This window comes from Apis mellifera, linkage group LG13, assembly GCF_003254395.2.
Source record: "Apis mellifera strain DH4 linkage group LG13, Amel_HAv3.1, whole genome shotgun sequence".
Lineage (NCBI taxonomy): Eukaryota > Metazoa > Arthropoda > Insecta > Hymenoptera > Apidae > Apis > Apis mellifera.
In genome coordinates this window covers 2,047,637-2,070,922 of record NC_037650.1, presented here as the reverse complement: position 1 = coordinate 2,070,922, position 23,286 = coordinate 2,047,637, and the positions used below count along the sequence as shown (strand labels likewise).

The 23,286-nt window shown below is 19.5% G+C and overlaps 1 protein-coding gene across 1 annotated transcript in view; it reads right to left on the bottom strand.

Moving 5' to 3' along the window:
- Window positions 1–3,205: 3,205 nt before the first annotated feature.
- LOC727444 overlaps window positions 3,206–23,286 on the bottom strand; it is a 124,963-nt gene continuing 104,882 nt past the window's right edge. The window contains exons 4-5 of the mRNA XM_026444727.1: window positions 16,721–16,902; window positions 3,206–4,379 (exon numbers count right to left, since the gene is read on the bottom strand). Of these exons, the coding sequence (XP_026300512.1) occupies window positions 3,489–4,379; window positions 16,721–16,902 (1,073 nt within the window). The 3' untranslated portion in view covers window positions 3,206–3,488. The remainder of the gene's footprint in view (window positions 4,380–16,720; window positions 16,903–23,286) is intronic.

Sequence of the window (23,286 nt, the reverse complement as noted above, 5' to 3'; positions counted from 1 at the left end):
TTATACGAAGTTTCGTTTTTAAAATTATAATCTAAATCCAAAATCTTGAAAAATATTGACTTTTTTTAATTTATGAAAAAAATTTTATTATTTATTATATTAATTTATTATAGTAATATAAATAGCCTATATACTGCATTTTATAGAACAGATATAAATAGATAACAAATAAAAATAATATAATATACATCAAATATGATTTATATCAGGCAAAATTTTGTTTGTTGATGAAAATTATTAATTAATTACAGTTTTTTACTAATCTGAAATTTAAGAAAAAATTGTAGAATATATTGGATAGTAATTGATGATTCGATAATGTAAAAAAAAAAAAAAAAATCTTTATTTTTTGATTTATTCATTTGAATTTGAATATTCATTTGAAGCTTCATTTTCAAGAAAATCGAGTTTGAAAATTTGTCAGATACAACAAATGATGTGTTTTGACTGAATATATGTAAATTATTAGTAGAAATATTCTAATAATTGCATAAAAAAGAAAGTATAGAATATTTTTTTCTTAAATTTTCTTAAATTGTCTTTGAGAAAATCAAAATATAAGAGATGTGATCAAATGTGATCATGTATCCACTTATTTCATTTTCAAATTTTCAATTTTTATTTTTTCGAAAATCAATTGCACAGTGAAAAAATTCTATTTTTTATTTATATATATTTCATTATTTTCGTATATAAAATTAAATTTTATACAAATAATACAATATTATTCAATCGGAAATTAAATATAATAATATCTATATTTAAAATAAACTTGAGACAAAGATACATCGCATGATATCATGCGACATTTGTCATTGACAGAAATTTGATCACATGCTTTTATCTAATGTAACAATTAATATGATGTGGTATTCTCCCGCGCAAATTCGGCAAAATTTAATTCAATGAAACATAATATGATACCATATATCAATAAGTTGTATTAAATCAATATTTATAATTTGATTTTAATTATTATTATCATTAAAAAAATAGAATAAAAATAATAAAAATAATATAATAAATAATAAAAACAAAATAACACTTTTGAATCATTAATTTCTCATTTCTTACGTAAATAAATTCAAAATTGTCTGATTCAATTTAGATTAATATTCGTGGTTAGATATTATTTTAATTTCTTATCTAATTCATTATTTTATATAAACCAGCTTAATAACATAGTTGTACCCATTTACGTTCTCTATAATAAAATAAAAATTTTAATTTGCGAAAAGATCTATTTTGATATTATACTTTCTAAGGATTTAATCTTGTATATAATGCAGGGAAGATTTGTTTCTCTCTTTTTTTTCATTAAAAATCTTCTACGATTTTTCTGTAGGAGATCTTATCGAGAGGCCTATATCACATCAGGATAAAAAAATTATATAATCAAAATTACGAATTTGTTAAATCAATAATTAATTGCAACATTCAATTTACGATGAATAATGATTAATAAATAGTTATACATAATGATTAATAAATAGTTATACACATTATATTATTATATGAAATTATAAAATAATTTTTACATAAATACAAATATATCAAAAAATATTATAACATTATGTACTTATATGTACGTTTATAACATACGTGTACATTTGTTATTTTGAAAAAATTTATAAAACTCATAAAAATTATTTGTTTTTCTTATATTTTGTTCATTAATTACTATTAATTATTTCTTGAATTTATTGAAAAATTCATTTTTATAAATATATTTTATTGACATTGTTAATTAACACTTAATTTTTGTTTCATTTAATTTCTATTTCAAAAATAATAGAAAAAGGAAAATGTTTTTTTCTAAAAAAAATATATAGGAAGTGATGTGATTTATAATTATTTACTATTGAAGAAATGTTTTCAGTTTTTATCTTAATTGTATTATTCATTCGCAAAAAATATAATTCTTTTTACTATTAATATATCTTTATATTTCTTTATATTTCTTTTCAATAATTAAAATTCAAGATGTTTTATTCGAAAAAAAATTATTTCTTCAATCTAAATTTTTGTTTTGAACTTTATACTAATTCATATTTTTCATCATAATTTTTTTTTATCATAATTTATTTTTTTTTGTACAATTTTAATTTAAAATATTATTTAAATTATTTTTAAACTATTGCCCGAACATTTCAATCATTTACTAGAATAATTTATCAATCAATCATTATTTTTTTTATCAAATTAAATTTATGTAAATTTTCTTTTTTACTATTTTTGTAAAATCTTAATAATGTTGTTTCATTTTTATATTTATATAAACAATGCATTAACTTAATTTTAAAAATTTATTGAATGTATCATTTGTTAAAAATAATAATAAATAAACTGAATTTATTTGCATTATTTTCAGAATAATAATAATCATAATATGTATAATATAATATTTTTTTGTTTAAATCAAAGGATTATGGGCATTTTTGGTTACAAGTGAATACTAAAACTGTTATAGAATTGAAACCTTAAATTTGAAATCATTGTATTAAACATAATCAATTTAATTAGTTTTATATTAAAAAATCATGAGAATTTGTAAAAATGTAATTTTTTTTCTTTGATGATAAATAATGATAATTGTTAACTATTTAAAATGAATTTTATTAAATTTTTCTATATTTTTCAAATTATCATTTGCATATTATATATATGTGATTCTTGTTATATCAGTGGTTATCCGTGAGCATCACATATATGTACATTACCATATGCTATTTCCTTTATCATTAGAAGGGGCTCAATTTCCTTCCAATACAGAGAATATATGATGTTATTTTCATTATTGTTAAATTAGGCAGAGATATGTCACGTGATAATGCAATGCTTGGTTTTGATACAAGCTTGATCATGTGATATATTTCTGTAGTAGTGAGGATAATGTGATGTCATATATTCTTTTTATGTAAAAATTCTTATGTGAAATTGAGCCATATTTAGTGATAAAGGAGGTAGCATATTGTCTCTGTCGACCTTGTGATTCAAATAACTAAGTATGCTTATAAATGTGAGTTATCTTCTATTTATATGAAACATAATATTTGATATTTTAGAAAATGTTTTATTTTATTTTTAAAAATATATATTTTTAAATAAATTCTCAATATATAAATAAAATATATAGTAAATAATTTACAATTCATAGTAACAAATAAAGATATTAAAAAAGAAAATCATTCACCAACGTGATTTTATATGATTTTATCATTTCAATGAAGATATTATTAGCAACATTATAGAAGATCACTCATTTTTGTTTATGTTGACCGAAAATATTTATAAAAATGCCCATTGTTTTTAAACTACATGAGATGAAATTTATATTCACAGAAGATATAATTGATTTGTTACATACGTATTAAATCATTGTCAAAAATGTCGTTCTTGCGATATAACTCAAAAATATTTTTTTCTTGAAAATTATAGTTATATAAATTATTCTTCCATAATAAAATTCATATTATAATTTTACGTTGCTACACACAAGTAGCCTTGTATCCAAATATAGCGTCGGCCGTTTTGCTGCAACATGGTTGATCCAATTGATAAGAGGTATCTTTTTTTTCTTTGGACATGCATTTAGCGAATGTCTCCTGTCTTCCCTTCTGCTCGTTCCTTCCTTCCTCGATCGATGCATCTTCCTTTACGATTTTCTCAATGTTACTGCTGCTCAAACGCCGTTCCATCTGAATAGCTCTCACGGTTTCCTCGTCCTTTTCCAGAAAGTTACACATGCTGACGCGTCTTTCTCTCAGCAACGACTTGCCAAGGGAAAAATTAGGTCTGGCCAGTACGTCTGTTCTGTCGAAGTGATAAGCGCTACCTATGCGATCTCTCTGCAACGGTCTGGCCAACACATCCATTCTGTCAAAATGGCAGATACTTCCTCCGCGATCTCTTTGAAGCGGTCTGGCAAGAACATCCATCCTGTCAAATTGGCAGATGCTCATCCCACGATCTCGTTGCCACGATTTCGGGGAACTATCGAGCTGACAGATACTCATCCCTCTGTCCCTCTGGAACAAGGGCTTAGCATCTGAGGCTCTGTCCGATGTTTGGCAGATGCTGGCCTTTCGCTCGCGTTGCAACAATTTCGTGGATTCACTGATCTGTTTAAAGTTTCTTTGCGTATCCGACTCAATGGAGGAATCCGGCACAGTATTATTCTCGGAAAACACCAAGAATTGGAGATCGAACGCGCTTTTCGTGCGTCGCGGTGTACCTTGACCACCTGGGAGCAAAGATGTACTGGAACCAATGAACACGCTGTTCTGCCTCGGCCGCGTTTGACCCGAAGCATAATTCAATTCATGCCCCGTTGGATAATCGCTGCAGAGTATATTGCATTTCGAGAATGTGCGCCGATTCTGCGAACAAAGAAAATTAATAATTTATCAAATATCGATTTCGTTCCTGATTAAACGTTGCTATCTTTACCAGCACTAAACGTGACTCAATTCTCCTCTGCGGAATTTTTCTGCACGAAGAGAATATGTGACGCTACATTATCTCCACTGTTACCGTTAGATTAGACAGAGGCACGTTACATGACACGATACGATGCTTGGATTTGACAGAAGTTTGGTCACATGATGTAATTTAGTAGCGGCAATAGGAATAATATATGTCATTCGTGCGGAATTTCATCGGAGAAAAATTAAATCACGTTTAATATTAATAGGAGGAATAGAGTAGAATCGGCTTTTGGTAATTCTTCATTCGATTGAAGAAAAGAATTTTAGAATGATCTATGTATTTTTGTATTCTGTATTCGATTGTATTATAAAATTTAAGATATGATTTTTGAAATTAATATAAGATGAAAATTGGGAATAAAAAAAAATTTTTTGTTTTCTTATTGATAATTAGAAATTGATTGCTTTGAACGTGAGCTAACCTTTCTGCACGAACGAATATGGGGTAAAATAAAGAATATAACGATCCTAAAAAAAAAATGATTCAACATAGCACAGTATACCACAGTATAGTACTTTTCTCATACATCATAAGAAAAAATTACTGTAATTTGAAAATTTCTTTTTTCAAATCTATAAAATATCTTCGATTATTTAACACAAAAATTATAAATAAAAATTTTATACAAATTTATTATAAATAAAAATGAATAAATTAAAAACATTGAGATCAAATTTAAAAATTGCTAATTAAAACTGATTAATCAATATTAATACACTTATTTTGTTAAAAATAAGTCTCTTTTTGTTGTTTTGTTATTTTAAAATTTATTATAATTCAAATATAATATATTTTTATATAACTCTGTTATATTGAAGAGGATTCTCGATGGAAAGTGAAGAAAAATTGTTGACAAATCTTTGCTGAGACGTCATTTGAACTATTCAACTAAAAAGAGTATGAATGTACGTAATTCAGTTGATACATGTAGGAGTAATATATTATCCAAGCTTCGCAGAACACGAATAGAACGTATATATACTAAAAATTTCCTTGGTTGAATCAAGTCATTGGATAACATTTTATGTATTTAAACTAAGATTTCATAATTTATTTTTATAACTATTAAAATATTAATTTTTAAATTTTCACAATAATAATTAAAAATATATAATACGTATAATAAATAAATGTAAAATTCGATTAATCAATAATAATAAATTAATTTTAAGTTATATAGACTATAAAAATCACATTTAATGATCATCGTATAATAATACATTAAAATTGTTTTGAAAATATTTTTATACATGATGTTTTTAAATTGTTTTTATTATTAATTTAACAATAAAAATTAAATTTTATTTTTGCTTAGAATGAGATATTAGAATATAAAAAAATATCGATTGTGTTTGTATTTTAAATTGTTTTCAAATCACATTATGTCTTTATGCTTTTTAATGATAACATATTAAGAATATTGGATTTCTTTTAAACAGAAAATTACAAATAGTTATTTACTAATTGAAATGCAATAATATTTAAAGATTTATATTAAATCAATTAATCTATTAAAAAATTTCAAATATAATAAGTATAATCATTAATTAAAGTAATATTTCAAATTAATCATGTGTAATACAATTAAATATAAATATTTGTATTTTTTATTTTAAATATTATCATCTAAATTTATATATTGCGATACATTATTTTAATATATTTCCAATGTTTTAACTGAAAATTTTTTTGTTTAATGAATATTTTAATATTATGTGACAAAGAAAATATATATTATTAATTATTTAATGTAATGTATAGAGTATATTGTGTAGAATATTATCTTACAATATTATATAAGTTCAAGTTGTAACTTAGGACATCATTTTATATTTAAAAATCTTGTTTCATATCTAATTAGCACGTGAAATTATTTTTTTAATTATTATATATCATATTATTGAAAATTTTTTTTTTTTTATCATATTATTGAAAAGATTATATCATATTAAATACTATATAAATTTGTGATATATAAATTTTTCTAATAACAATTTTTTATATTTTTTTTTTATTATATTTTTCAATGGAAAATGTTATCTTGTTTTTTTTCTTTTATATATAATAATTTATATTAATATTAATATTGTGACATATATATATTCTGAGATAATATACAACATACATAATCTCTTATGTTTCTTTAATATTTGATTATATAAATTATTTGTGTATTATCAAATATTCATCATTAATAAATAAACATATATTATAATTATTTATTATATATTTACTTATTTATTATATTATATATATTATTTATTTATTATTATCATTAATAATTATTTACTAGTTTATACAATATTATTAATTATTTTCTACTATATAAAGTTTACTATATAAAACGTAAAATGAAAAAATAAATATGAGAATATTTTTTCCTTGTCTTTTATATGTTAAATTTATAATTTAATTTACAATTAAAAAACACATTACAATTAAATTAATGTATAAAATACATTTAAAAGTCATTATTTAGAATAAAATAAAAAAAAGGAATCATATTTATATATAATATTTCTTAATTTTCTTGATTCTTAGTATTTAATTCTCTGTCAGAATAAAACCAATTAAAATGTTGCTTTGTTACGATAACTACAGTTTTAATGAAACGCATTGCAGAGATCAGAGATATCACACAAGAATATAGAACTTTACCGATATTTCACATTTATCAAGCACATACATGGCAGTTCCAACCCCTTTCGTGTTCATAGATGTATGTGTAAATACCGTTGTGTAAAATACTACCTTTATCAACTAAATTTTAAAAATCAAGATTTATTGAATATTCAAAATGTTCAATCATTTAAAAATTTCAAGTAATTTTCGCAATGATTTTATATTATATATATTATATATATTTAGTTTCATATTGAAAGTTCATAAAAATTGAATTTTTTTGAACTGATTGTTCATAAAAGAAGATATTTTTAGAAATTAAGAATGGAATTTAAAGATAATTGTAAAAATAAAATTATTTTATCAATCTTTTATTAAATATTTTTCAAATAAATCAATACAATAAAATATATTAATATAAATATATGTAATTTTTTTACTTAATATAATAAGACGTTGATATATTCGATTTTTGAAAATTTTTGAAAATTCAATTTCTAGAAGTAAAAATAAATATAAAAAATTGATATATAAAAAAATTTATTTATTAAATTATAAGCAATTGAAGTTTGTTAGACGAAAGGAAGTTTGATTTTATCTCCATCATATTACAGTCTCATTCATTATCTCCGTCTCGTTTTATCTTTCATAATCAATTATTAATTATAATGTCATAAATAAATCTCAATCAGTATTTTTGTATATCAACTTTTGTGTTTTTTTTGGCTTTTAAAATCAATTTTTCAAAGATATTCTACGAATATATTAACTTCAAATTTCATATTTTGTTAACATTAATCTCTTTTAAAAGTATAAGTATTTTGTAATTTGTTTTGTATGGATGTTCATGATATCGATGGATACAAAATGCACATTGGAGATTTGGAATAGTATTGAATTTAGTTGGAAGTCAGAATGTTCGTAAGTCACAGCATGAATGGGTTGTTGAATCAATTTATTGATCGCTTTCATATGAGTTAGTTGTTGTATTGATAAACTGAATTAGTGTTTGTAATTGAACAAACAATAACAAACAATAACAAAATAAATATAATTAAGATTAAATAAACATAATTAATGAACAGACATAAAAGTATCAACAAAGTATTAGAATTAGAAAGAATTGTTATTTTGGATTATTAATTATTATTAAGAATTAGTATTATATATTAAATAAGAAATTAATTGTATTGAAAAATTATGTATAATTATGATTCAATATTTAATCAAATAGAATTAGCATTTTGATGTTAAAGACTATTCTCATTTTGAATTCTGGTGAAAAGGATAACTATAGGAAGCTTCGTATGCAAGTTATGTGGATGATACAGCAATTTCAATAAACAGATATTCTTTTATTTTTGAGAGAAGAATAAAAGAATGGTACGGATCTCAAGTACTTGCAATAAACCTTAGTAAGGCAGAAATAGTTTTTATGAGAAAGAGGATAAACTTATAAAGCTTTATAGCCTCTCATGTTTCGCCTGCATTGGATCAATGTTTTTCTCGAAAATAATAAACTTTTGAAAAAAATGATAGAGATTATAATGAAGTTTTAATGCTTTTTTATAACAAACATAATAATGTATATAAATTTTTTATATTTGCAATGTTATTTTATTATAATTATCATTAATAAATAAAAATAACTCGAATTTAAAATGAATTTAAAAAAATAATAATTCCTCAAATTTTCTGTGTCTAATCTTGAAATAAAAATTCTTAAAAATTCAATCTATATTATATATATAATATATATTATACAATGTATAATCATGTATATACAATATATATATATGATAGGAGACAAATTTTTAACTTTTTATTTTATATTGTAAATAGTGGCAATTTTTGATTTAAATTATTAATAATAATAATCATCATTAATGACGTAGTATAAATTATAGTAGATAAAAATAGAATAAGACACTTCAATAATACAACGAAATTTTTATTAAAATGAATTTATAAAATGATATTATAAATTCAAATAAAAATAATATATTAATTATGATAAAATTATAATTAATTGAATATAATAATATATAATAATATAACTATTATGAGTTATGAATGATCGAAATGTAATAAATATATCCGACCAAAATAGAATTTTTCTCATTGATAATTGTTATCATCAATCGAAATAAATTTTTCTCATCATAAGTAACTGAAATAAATTTATCTTATTGATAATGGCTAGTGGCAGAAAAAAAAATATTTCATTGCATTTGTAATTAAAAATATTTTATTCTACGCAAAAATAATTTTTATTCTACGATTTTTTAGTTATAATATGATCTTTAGATAAAATTAAATATATGATATTATATAATTGCTAAAAATAGGAACAATTATCTTTTTATTTGATTCTAAAAAAATTTTCGATCAAGCATAATATAACATAATCAAACAAAATTTATTAAAAATATATATATATGTGTGTGTGTGTGTGTGTGTATTTGTGTGTGTATGATATGAAATAAATGAAAAAAATCTAATTAAAACTTTTTATATTATAAAAAAGAAAATGAAAATTAGAAAAAATCCATGAATTATTCACAAAGAAATAAATATTATTTTTTAAAATAATAATAATAATATTAATTGTAATTATTTTTATGTATAACTATATGATTTTGAAATTAATTATATATACAATTAAAGTTTTAATAATGTATAACATATAAAAAAAATTAGTTCTTACTAACTTTCTATATTCTATATAGTTCATTCATTATAATTTATATTATTACTATATCTAATAAAATTTAAATATTTGAAATAAAATGTTATTTATAAATTTTCCTTGAAGAATTTTAAATTCTCCTTTTAGAAACAAGAAATGTGCTCAAATGTCTTTAGTTTGTTTATTTTCTCATCTATCCTATAAAATCCATTGATGAAGTACATTAGTCATGATTATTTTAAACATAAACAAGATCAAAAATGGAATTAAATATACGTATCACGTTGCAAAATCAAAGTTTACATGTACCATTAATTTTTTCATATTTTATGGATTAAAATATTGGATTTAAATTAATTTATATATTATAATTTGATTTTAATATATAAATAAGCAGTTTTATCTCATAATGTCGTTTTTTTATTTATGCTGATCAATATTAATTCATGGAAAAATGGAATTGTCATCTTTTATTGATTTAGTATTGGCATTCAAATTTAAATATTAAAAATTCAGTTTATAATATAAAAATATATTATATGCTACAATAATTTATATTCATTGATCATTCATCATATATTCGTATTTTATAGATAGATAATATCCCTTCAATAGGATATAATAGGACATAATGACTAATGTAATTTTAAAAAATTTATCATTATGCTTTAAAATTATGCTAGTGGTATGTTTCGTGAAGAAATAAATAAAACCAAAATATCAAAATTAGAGTATAAATTCACTAAATTATACTAATCTAAATTTATCTTAAATTTCAACCTAAAAATCAAATCGTTAAAATATATATATATATATATGTATATATGTAAAATTAAAAATATTTTTTCATATATTTCTTTTATCGTATAATTAAGATTGTACAGTATAATTATATATAGAGAGAAAAGTTGTCTAACAATATATTTCAGAATTATTGAAATTAATAAAGTATTATTTTATTAAAAATAATAAAGTGTTATTTTTTTATATAATTATCAAATTTTTTTCTTTAATAAACATTATTAAACATTATTAATTATTAACATTTATATATATATATATGTATATAAGATATATATATATAAATAATTATTTAAATAAAAATAATTATTTCTATATTATAATTACTATTTCATAATATAAGTAAATCACAGTAAAATCAAGAAATTGAAAATGTAAATATATATTTATATATATTAAATATATAAGTGATAATATTTTTTTTATGATTATTTTTCAAATGATTTTATTTATGGGATAATCAAATACAAATAAAGTAAAAAATGTTGTTTTGATGGATTGAATAATTTCAGTTTTAAAAGATTATATGATGTAGCAATTTCTATCAAAAAACTAGATGAGGCAATGTTACAATGGTATATTGGGAAACACATTTCGCCGAAAAACAATATATTTTGTTTGATCTTTGGATCTTTTGAAATCGATTAAATGCTGTGTATATATTATAAACCTGATAAAGTCTTAACACAATCAATTATGATTATTTCGAAATTAATATTATATATTATTTTAAGATATTAAGTTATTCCAAATTATAATTTTAATAAAAAAAATAATAATGTATTTATTTATTTATAGATACATATTTTCAAATAATTAATAGTAATATTATTTGCAAAAACTATTTTTTAATAAAGACAAAATTGAGACAAAATTTTAATTCGTTTCATAATGTTTTCAACAATTGATTTTTTTAATCTTTCTAACAATTATATATTAATAATAATTAATGATTAATAATTATTGAATATATGTTTATATCCTATTTCAACATTACTAGGAATATTTATAATATTTAACAATATTGTATATATTTATATTTTTGAAATTTATTTTCAAAATTTAATTTTAATAATAAATTTCGTATAATTTTATAAAAATGTAAATTTTTATTAGATTTTATAATTCGTATTATCTATAATTTTTATTAGATTTTATATGATACAATTGATAAAGTAGAATATTTATCCTAGTGATATTGTTTTTAAGTAACATTAATAAAAAGGATATTATTAAAATTTATATTAAATCAATATTATCTATAATATTACTTTATGAAATATGCTATATTATTTATAAATATAAAATATAGAATATTTTTTTTGTTCATAAAATATAATTGGAATAAAAAATAATTTTATTATAATATCTTTTCAATTCTAATCATGATAAAAAAAAGAAAAAATATTTTTTTAATATTTAATTTCATTTTTAATTTCATTTTTAATTTTAATTACATCATAATAATCGTTATATAAGAAATAAAATATCATGTTATTTAAAAATTTGTTTGTTCAATGAATTCTTTAATATTAATTTTTGTTTTTAATGTATTAAAGTGATATCCCATTAAAAAACAAATTATTTCACATAATTTATTTTATACATATAATTTATTTTTTACATACATACAAATAAATTGCATTATTTTAAGATAATATATTTAGAATATTCTATATCATACATATTTTTATATTATATGCTAATTAAATAAAATTTCGAAATTTCGAAATATTAAACATAATTTTAGAAAAAAAAGACGTAATAAAGGTATGATCGAAAACTCGATCATAAATATCAAACGTAAAAATACGAGAAAAGCCGAAGAAAGAAAATACGATTGTACGTATTTCCATTGGATGTGTTTCATCGGTATAAATCTTGGTATATGGGTTTCTAGATTTCTAGAACCGCCAATTCCAGAAGCAACACGATACACGATTCTTCTAGGGTTATATTAGAAAAGCCTGGTACGAAGCTGTGGATTGGAGATTGCAGGAGTCACGAGAATTGACCTCCTATATAATTTCTCGGCTGGTAACCGATTGGTTGTCGTCTTTTGCGGTATGAGATACGAACGAGACGATTTCCGTTTCCTCTGTGTCTCCGCATAACATTTATTGCTCTCTTTTTATATCTATTGAGAGCAAAGAAATAATATTCTGAAAACTGATCCTGGATCGTTTTAAAATAAAATATAATTACATATATTTTTGAAATAAATTTTGTAATAAATATATTTATTAGATTTTTTTATTATAATATAAGTATAAATTTATAATATATATAATTTTTTTACTTGCACATTTTAAAATGTTAATTTAACTTGTTTTTTATTCCGATGAAAAAAAGAAATCTATGAAAAATTAAAAAATTTACAATTAATTGTAAATTAAATAATAAAATTTATCATTTAAAATTTTATAAAAATATTCTGTATAAAATATTATAAAAATAAAAATTTACATTGTACAGTTATATATATAATTCAATTTCCATAGATGCAATTATCTAATTGTTCATAAATATATGTATATATAGTATAATATAAAGTATAAATAAATAAATAGCATAATACATAAATCATAAATAAATCTTTTAGCATAATCATTTTTTGAAATAACAAGATGATTCTCATAACATAACATAATTATTTCAAATAACATTGTGAATTATTCACTGTAATTATATTCACTTATTATATTATTTATATTCACTTATTACATTAATTATTATGATATAAATTTATTGTTTTTTTTATAAAATCAGAAATTTCTACTATTAATAATTTTAACTGCTAATAATAATTTTCTTTAATTTATTTCAAATTCCTTTACTTATAATTATTTCTATTGTTTTTTGTTGCAATGAAAATGATTCATAAGATATAATCATAAATTTTTATTATTTTTATTATTGTTTGATCCTAGAATAAAATTTTTTTTTGAAAAGAATTTTTTGTAAAAAAATCAATATAATATTTTATGTTAGAAAGTAATTATATGTTTGCGATTGTAAGAAAATAAATAATATATCGGATTTAATTAAAATTAATATTTAACTTTGGTGGAATATCCCCTGAGTATACTCATGTGTCATAATAATTCATCATTGACATGAGATAAAATCTAGTATATAGTATAGTATAGAATTATATATAAAATTTTATCAGTTATATATTTTTCAAAACTTGCATTAGTTTATATATTTATGAAATTCTATATTTTATTTATTTTTTTGTGAAGTAATTGGCAGCAATAATATGATTCGCAATATTTCATGTATGCGCACTCTTTTACTTTTTTAAACAAAATTATCTTTATTTATGACATCCTAAAAAATACTTTAATTAAAACGTATTTATTTATTAATTAAACGTATTTATATATATAAGAGAATTTATATTTAATTTTTACCGAATTTGATATAAATGGATCACGATGAGACAAGAGAGTAATAATGATAAGAGATTGCAATGAGTAATTGAATTTAATTATTCTAAAAAAAAGTTTATTATAACTTGATAAATAAGAATGTATATTTTATCGAAATACAGTGAAATATTTTTTAAGAAAAGAATTTTTAAAAAAATTTTAATTTTTTTAGATAGAGATATAGAAATACAGAAATCATATGAAAGTCAATTTTAATTTTTTAAATTATATAATTTTTATTGTACTAATTGATGCAGATTATTATTTCTTATAAAAAAAATACTAAGAATAAATAAGCTATTTATGTAAAAAAATATTTAATTTAAAAAAATCTTGAACTTGTAAAAAACTTACCGTATAAATAAGAAATACATGAAATAATATATTATACTATTTATATGTATACTATATATATGTATACTATTTATGTTTTTTTTATTTTTTATATAATAACTAATTTAATAAAATTTTATATGATAATTTTTATAAGTAATATGATAAATTAAAATATCTTTTAATTAAAAATTTTTCGATAAAAATAACTCATATTTTGTGAAAGATTCTATATTCTTCTTTTATATCGTGCATTGAATTCAATGTATTCAACATTTACCATTGTCTAAAAGTTTGAGGTTGTTACTAGCTTAAACTTTATTAAAAGTTCATAATATTCAAAGTATAATTTTCTTTTCAACAATAAGTACCATCTGATGTTAAGCAGGATAAATGTCTTCTCGAATAACTTACATAAAAAGTTTTGTTTCAAAAATTGCATGACATGAAAAAAGTTACAACTTAACGTTCTCCTCACGATGGTCATATATATATAAATCAATTTTATTCTTCTATAATAAATAATCATCAATAATTTTTAATATATTAAAATCAGCTTTAATTGTATCTTGTATCGATTAATTCTTAAAAATAAATGAGAGAAAAATAATGATAGTGAATTTTCTGAGCTGATATAACAATATAATAATATTTATAATATTTATAATATTTATAATATTTATAATATAAATAATATTTATAATATTTATAATAATATTTATGCAACTATAAATCTTCTTTAAAGAGATCTGTACAGGATTATATTAAAAATAATATCGACAATTCTTTTCAATATTTTCGAGACCGCAATCAATATTATTGATAGTACTTATCAAAATACTTGTCAATATTATTGATCGTGTGCGGGTCTCTTTAGAAAAAAAGTGTAGCGGAAATGCATTATCTGTAGTGAAAGCCAATACATACATAAGCATTTGTCTATGAAATATACATATATATAATACGAGTTACAAAAATTCAATGACCTTTACTGTATCTTTTAAGAATATCATTTATTATTTCATTTTTATTATTTAAATATCCTGCATGATTTAGATATTGAAGATTATAAGAGAAAGTTAGTGTAACAAGTGTAACAACTTATATAATTGATGATAAAATCGTATAGATTTTTTTATAGATCGAAAATATTGTTAAAAACATGTTAATTAAAAAAATACTTAATCAAAAACTGGTTTCTTTTCGAGAGATCGATAAAGATGGAAGAAAGGAAAGAAGAAAAATGGAGGAAAAAGAATGAAGAAATCTTTTTGTTCAAAATTAATTAGTTTTATTATATAAAAATAAATTATGATAAATGAATATAAATAATAAACTAGATTAGATATTAATTTCAAGTTAATTTAAAACTAATTACAATCGAAAAACAATGTTAGATTTAATTAAATTTAAATTAGAATATTAGTTTCATTATAGTATTTCAAGGAATTAATAACAAGTTATGAATGTTTACATTGTCTCGCTTAATATATTAACAAAATATAATTTGAAACATGTTATTAAAGTCCTATTCATACATTTGCTATTGATCTCAAATACACAAAATAGTTTCGACATTGTATATTATATTACTTTTAGAATAGAATTGAATTAAGATAAATTTAAAACTTCATTAGATTTAGGTATTTAATTCGAAATATATTTATATTGCATGTATATATATATTATTTTCTTTAATCTGAATCTTTGGCAATTAAATTTTGTTTAAATTTTGAAATTCAGATTTAATTTTAAATTCAGATTAGATTGAAATTTAAATTTATCGAATATTAAATATAATTTAATGTTGATAACATAAATTCTCATAACTGCTTGCAGAACGCAATTATTAATTAATTTTTATTTAAATTGAATTTTAGAAGTTGATATTTTAATTTTATTTACTCTATCCCTTAGATGCAAATATTTCAAATCTACAAATTTTCTCTGTCCATATAACAGATGACAATTAAACTCCAGGTAAGAGATAATGCCATGCAAAAGAGAAAATAGAATCAGAAATGTAAAATATTAATAATAAGCGTTAATATAAATTATTTAAATTATCTAAGATAAAAAAAATTAATATGCAATTCCATTAAAAAAAAAAAAAAAAAAAACAGAAAAAGAGATATTTTTAAGACATACTCGCCAAAAATTTGATTTATCTTATATTATTGATTTTTATTAATCAAATATAAAAAGAGTATATCTATATATATTCTATATATGTCTATATATTCGCATTGATTTTACTAAATGAACTGAGAATTATTTTATTTTTCTTAAAAAAAATATATTTTAAATACTATGATTTTCTTTTTAATCGAAAATAAAATATAATGTATTTTACCTGAAGTTGATTTTGTTCAATTGTGGTACAACTTGATCTATGTTGTTGTTGAAATTTCGGTTGATATGGCTCTAACATTCTGATTTTTCCCCATCGATTGAAGAATAATGCAATTGCTGCAGCCCAAAGAAGAAGAACCAAAATAACTATCAAAGCCTCTTCTGCTCTGACTATAACTGCACCTGTACCGGAATACCAAATAATATTATTTTTTGTTATTTTAAATTTATTATATAAATACAAATTGATAAAAAGAAATATATAAATATATATATATATTTATATATTATATTTATATACTATATATTATTTATATATTATATTATTATTTATTATATGTATATATAAAGTAATAAATTCGTTAAAAATTAACAATCTAGCATAGTAGTTTACATACATTAAAAATATTTTGAACTTTAATTATTTTGCATAATCTTTTTAATTTCCCAATGTAACATAAAATAACAATTAATCAAATAATGAAAGAATATTTTTAATAAAAATTTATATATATAATTTTTAATATACATAGTTTATTAAAAAATTATGATAAATAAATGAATGCATACTTTTGATTAACTACTATACTACTGAACAGACAATTCAAAGCGTATATAAAGCGTATGTGTAAGTATTTGAATAAATTTGGAAATAATTGAATAGAATCATTCAGACTTGAGCATATATTCGAAATATCTAAAAATCGTGGAATGTTTGAAAATTCGGATATTCAATTATTCGAATCTTAATTTTGGAAAAATTTGGATAAATTGGATCAAAAATATAATTGAAGATATCGAGTTCTCGGATAGCTAAGTATTATAAATATGCATTTTGAATCCAATCAGATATTCACATAGAAAAATTCATTGATGACTCTGTCGATAAATCTTGAACAAAATATTCCTGCTTTTTTCATCTCTTTTAATTCTATTTTCAGCTCTATATTATTTTAATATTTTAATCTATAAATATTTTATAAAATTGTTTAATATTGATTTCAACATAGTTTTAAGAAGTGAATATACTGAAATAGAATGCTAAGTTTTAGAAGAATCCTTTTATATAAAGACTATATGATCCTAATATACAGGAATAATATATATATTATAGTAATCTTACTTCAGTTTTTAGATTTTTGGAGCTTTAGTTTTTAAAACTTAAAATATCCTTTCATAAAATTACAATTTTAATAGTAAATGTGATAAAAAAAACTTTTGAATTTAAAATACACACATGATAAAAAAAATAAATAGAAAGCAAAAATTTTATAAATATATTATATAAGATAATTTCACTTGTTATATATGTATATTTTGATATTTCTTTTAACAAAATCTTTTTTAATTTGTATGAAATTTCATGAAATTTAATAAATAATAAAAGTTTATTATTTATAGCCCATGATTCAATCGATATGTTAGCAATTTCTTGAAAAAAGAAATATCAAAAGCTATATATTGATATATTAATCAATAAAACATCGATAAAAATTGCAAAATATATAGGAATATTTAATTAATTATGTTATATATTATTTTCAATAAATAAAATATAATGTTATATAAAACGATCATATATATAAATAAGCAAAAAAGACAAATATGAAATATAAAATCATATTATTTAATTTAGTTGAATTATTAATTACAATTTGATTTATTTAGAGAAAAATTTCAAAAGTTACAATTTCAAATATTAATAATATAAATTAATGTGTTAATATTTGTGGAACATTTTTGAAGATTCTAGAAATCAAAATCAAAATTTATTTATTAAGTTATTATAATCAATTGAATTTTGCATTAAATGATAAAATAAGACAAAAATAGAATATAATAAATTTATCTTGCTTTTATCTAATTCCAATTTTTAACTAATTTCAATTGTTTATACTTTATTATTTTTTATTATTATATATTTATTACTTATTTTATAAAAAATTATCTTTCTATCAATTTTTATAATCAAATCTTCTATGAATATATTAATATTCTGTATAAATATTCGATAAAATTTAAATATAATTTACTGTGTATTTTGAACAATATAACAAGTACAAAGCTTTTATTGGGAATCTATAAAAAGATATTTTATCGTTTCTCTCATGTCAGATGCACGAATATGCAAGTTCTAAAGAAACATGAAAAAAACATCTTATTTTTATTTTTAAATTCAAACGATAACAATAAAACAATTTTTTATAATGAGATTAAATTAAAAAAATGATATAAAAAATATTGATTTTAATAAATATCTTGGAATATTTTATATTTAAAATATGAATTTTTATGAATTATCAATTCTGTTCCTTGATATAAAAAGATTTCATGTTTTATTTGCACGTATAACGTGTATTGAATTTATCAACCATAATTAGATAAACAGTGAACAGTTATAATCAGATATATTGAAATAAAACAGACATAATTAGCTATATATAGCAAGTAAAATAGATCAAATATATTGAAGTAAAACAGACATAATGCTACATATAGCTATATGTAGTAAGTGAAATAAGTCAATTATGATTAAACATTAAAATAGATTAACCATGACCTAGATAAGCAGAAAAGAGTAGTTATAATCATAAGTGAGAAAAAATTAAAAGAATTAGTATTTGAATATTTAATCTTTAATAAAAACACAAAAAAAAAAAAATAAAAATTTTTGGATAAAGAAATAGAAGCGTTTTATTCATTGTATTAGTACTTAATAGAACGTTTTGTATTTTTGCTTATGCTTATTTTGGATATGTATACATATATATATATATATATAATCTATATATATATATATATATATATATATTTCATTTGATATCGAATAAACAGTATTAAGCATTATAATAAATAGGATATTATCAAAATTAGATTTATATTAGATCAATGCAATAGCTATAATGCTACTATAGTGTCTAAAATATATCATATTACTTATAAATAAAATAGTATGTAATATTTTCATTACATTCAATACAAATATTTTCTTCGTTCTACTATGAAATATAGTTGATGTGATTTTGTAATACTTTGTTGGAATAAAAATTATCCCTCTAAAAAAAAAAAAAGAATTTATACATCATATTTTAATATCATTTTACCTAATAACAATCATCAATAAATTAGCTATATATAGCAATTTGTATAAGAAATGCAATTCTTATACAATATATTCTTTAAAACGATTAAAATAATCTTACAAAAATTAAAGTTCATATAAATTTGAAAAATAAATATAAAATTTTATATTTATTTTAAGATTTACAAGTGTTTTTATTCTTTGATTCTTTTGCATTTTCTTTATCATCATTCATATTTCCACAATCATCATTTCATATTTCCACAATTTATTTATTACCCTCTCTTTTTAAAATGAAGATTTACGTAAAAAATAAATTTTATAAAAGATTTTTCGAAATTAATCCCATTTTGTATGAAATACTGATCTACATTGTTCATCTTGCTCTATAATCGCTAATGAAAAGTTCTTGTACTTGAAGAAGTATCTTCAAACCTTTATTTAAAATTGATCATAGTGCTCATTAAAAAAAAAAAGTTCTAAAGAAACATTGCTTCTAAAGAAACATAAAAATTATGTCAAAATGCTTACTTTTCTAAAAGTAATATAATAGTCTTCATAAATTATTTAATAACTTGGTTGGTTGATCATTTGTAGAGAAGAATCGTGCAATATCAAGATTTTTGTTATATTTTAAAATAAAAAATTAAAATTATAAAGAAATATATAATATAATATAGAACTTAATAAAAGAAAATTATTTTTCTGAAATTTTAAGATAATTAAGAATTGATAATTTAATAAAGTTAGATTTGTAGAATTTGAATAATTGTTATTTAATATTAGTATATACTCGTGCAATTAATAAATTTTTAAATCTAAATTAATAATAATGTTAATAAAAATATATTTATTTATTAAAATAGAATATTGTTATTTAATTATTATTTGACATATCAAATAAAATAATTGATTTATTTTTTTGGATTCCATATATTATACATGTATATCTTTGTATTCAATATTCAATTCTTCGGAATTTTAAAAATTTTTTTGCGGAAAAAAGAAAAATAAAAAGAAGGATAAATGAATATTTTTTAATTTAATTTCATTTGCTAACAAATTGAAAATATGGATAAAAATATTCTATAAGATTTTTAATAATATATATATATATTATTATTATTAAATATATATTAAATATTAAATATATATATATATATATATATATATATATATATATATATATATATATATATATATATATTACAACCATGTTAAAAAGATTTTAATGATATGTATATATATATATATATATATATATATATATATATATATATATTACAACCATGTTAAAAAGATTTTAATGATATGTATAAAAATTACGAAAGCTTTTTATCGTACTAAATAAATTAGAAATAGTATTATAAATTTATTATAATATTAATTAAAAATTATTAATAAAAATAATTAATAATAGTAGTTAATAAATATTAGTATTAAATCCACTAAAAATACGAAAAATGTTGAAAATCATAACTGATATCATTTTTTGGTTAATATGAGTATTTGTAGAATATGTAAAATTTTTATATTTTATACAAAATTCTTATTTTTATCATTTCAGAAAAAAAAATAATAATATTTAGTATGAGAAAAGTGAAAGTTGAAGAAGAACTAGAAGAACTATAAATCGATTGATACTCTTTTCTATTATAATAATGTGTTAAATATTTTAAATCTGATTCTCATTTGAATATCATAAATTTACATGTTATTTATAAAATATTAATAGATTCTCGAACATCATTTGGATATGTTATGAAGAATTTCAGATACATATATATAAAAATTTTATTTTAATTATTATAATTCATTTAAGATTTTTAAAAAGTCATTAAAATTATATATAAATAGTTCACATATGTATATTTTAAATAAAACATTAAAAACAAAGAAGAAATTTAAATAATCTTTTTCAGAGACATCCTATATATATGTATGTATACCATTTATGAGTTAAATAATATTTATTTTGTATAGATTTGAATAAATTTGAATATTTTTATAACAATATATCCAAATATCTCTTATTACTTTCAAATTGATTTTAGCATATGCTGCAATGATTTTTGCTCCAATATCTGTTTATTCTATTAAATGATATAACTGCAACCAAATATTCTAACAAACAAGAAATGTGGTGGCATCAAAGGACTCGTACATTATGCACATACAATAAGAGCTACTTGCTCAATAGGATCTTCCTGAATCAATGAATACGATGTGCTCAGCCAATTTAGACTACCTCATTGACGCGTTCCATTGTATACATAAATCTAATATTACATTATAATAGATGTACGAAATGTCCAAAGGAGGCAACATAAGCAGAAAAAAAAAATAATTTCAACAAATGAATTTTGATAATTTTAATATCAAGAATTTTGCAGATTAGTAAAAATTAAATAATTCTTTAGATCATAATTTAATATCTAGCATAAAAACATTCTTTAAAGATAAGTCGAATTGTATTTTTCTAACTACATATTATATATTAGACAGAACGAAATGTAGAGATGAAATTTTTTTATTATATTTGTGATATTTAATAGTGAATAAAAATTATCTAATAAATTATAATAATATTTAAAATTTGAATTTGATTAATTAATAAATATCAAAAATTATTTATAAATTATTATTTATATAATTTTATAATAATATTGGAAATTTATTAATTATATGTTGTTAATTATATGACTATTAATATATTTGTGAATTTTAGAGACAAGCACAAAAATTAAAATATAAAAATGTCAGTCAATGAAACTTTTATTTATATATTTATAAGCAGTTTAAGTTTTCGTTAGATGAAACAAGACAGATGAAACAGCTCTATCTTCATTCCTTGTTTGCTCCTCATTCTACCTAACGTAATTTAATAAATAAATAAATAATTTAAAATCTCATTAATAATTAATTATATATTAATAATAAATAAGTATTATATAGTGTAAATCTAATAGATAAGTATTATAAATGTATCTCATTTGATACTTTTGTATGCGATTTCTATTTTTTGGCATTTAGAGTTAGCTTTTTAAACATGATTCATAAATCATTAATATTATGTATATACAGAATGAACAAAATAATTAGATTATCTGGAATATCTTGTTTGTTTTTTTGATATTAAAGAACATTTTGAGTAAAATTTGATTGATTTTGAGAATGTGTATATTCTAATATTATTAATTTTTTTTAGATGGAATCATATAATTTTTAATACATTAATTGATGCAATCTATTATTTTCTATAAGAAACTATTCATATTGAAAAATTATTAGATTAGAAGATTTAATAACACTATATTTAATAACTTAAATTTTATAAAATTTATTATATTCAAGACAAGGAGGCAAAATGTTTATTTATACTTTTTGTTTTTAATGTTTATTTATAGTTTTTTTTAGTCTTTCATATATCAAGTTTTATAAATTCAAATATCTTTTAACTAATGATTTCTTATCATACATAGATT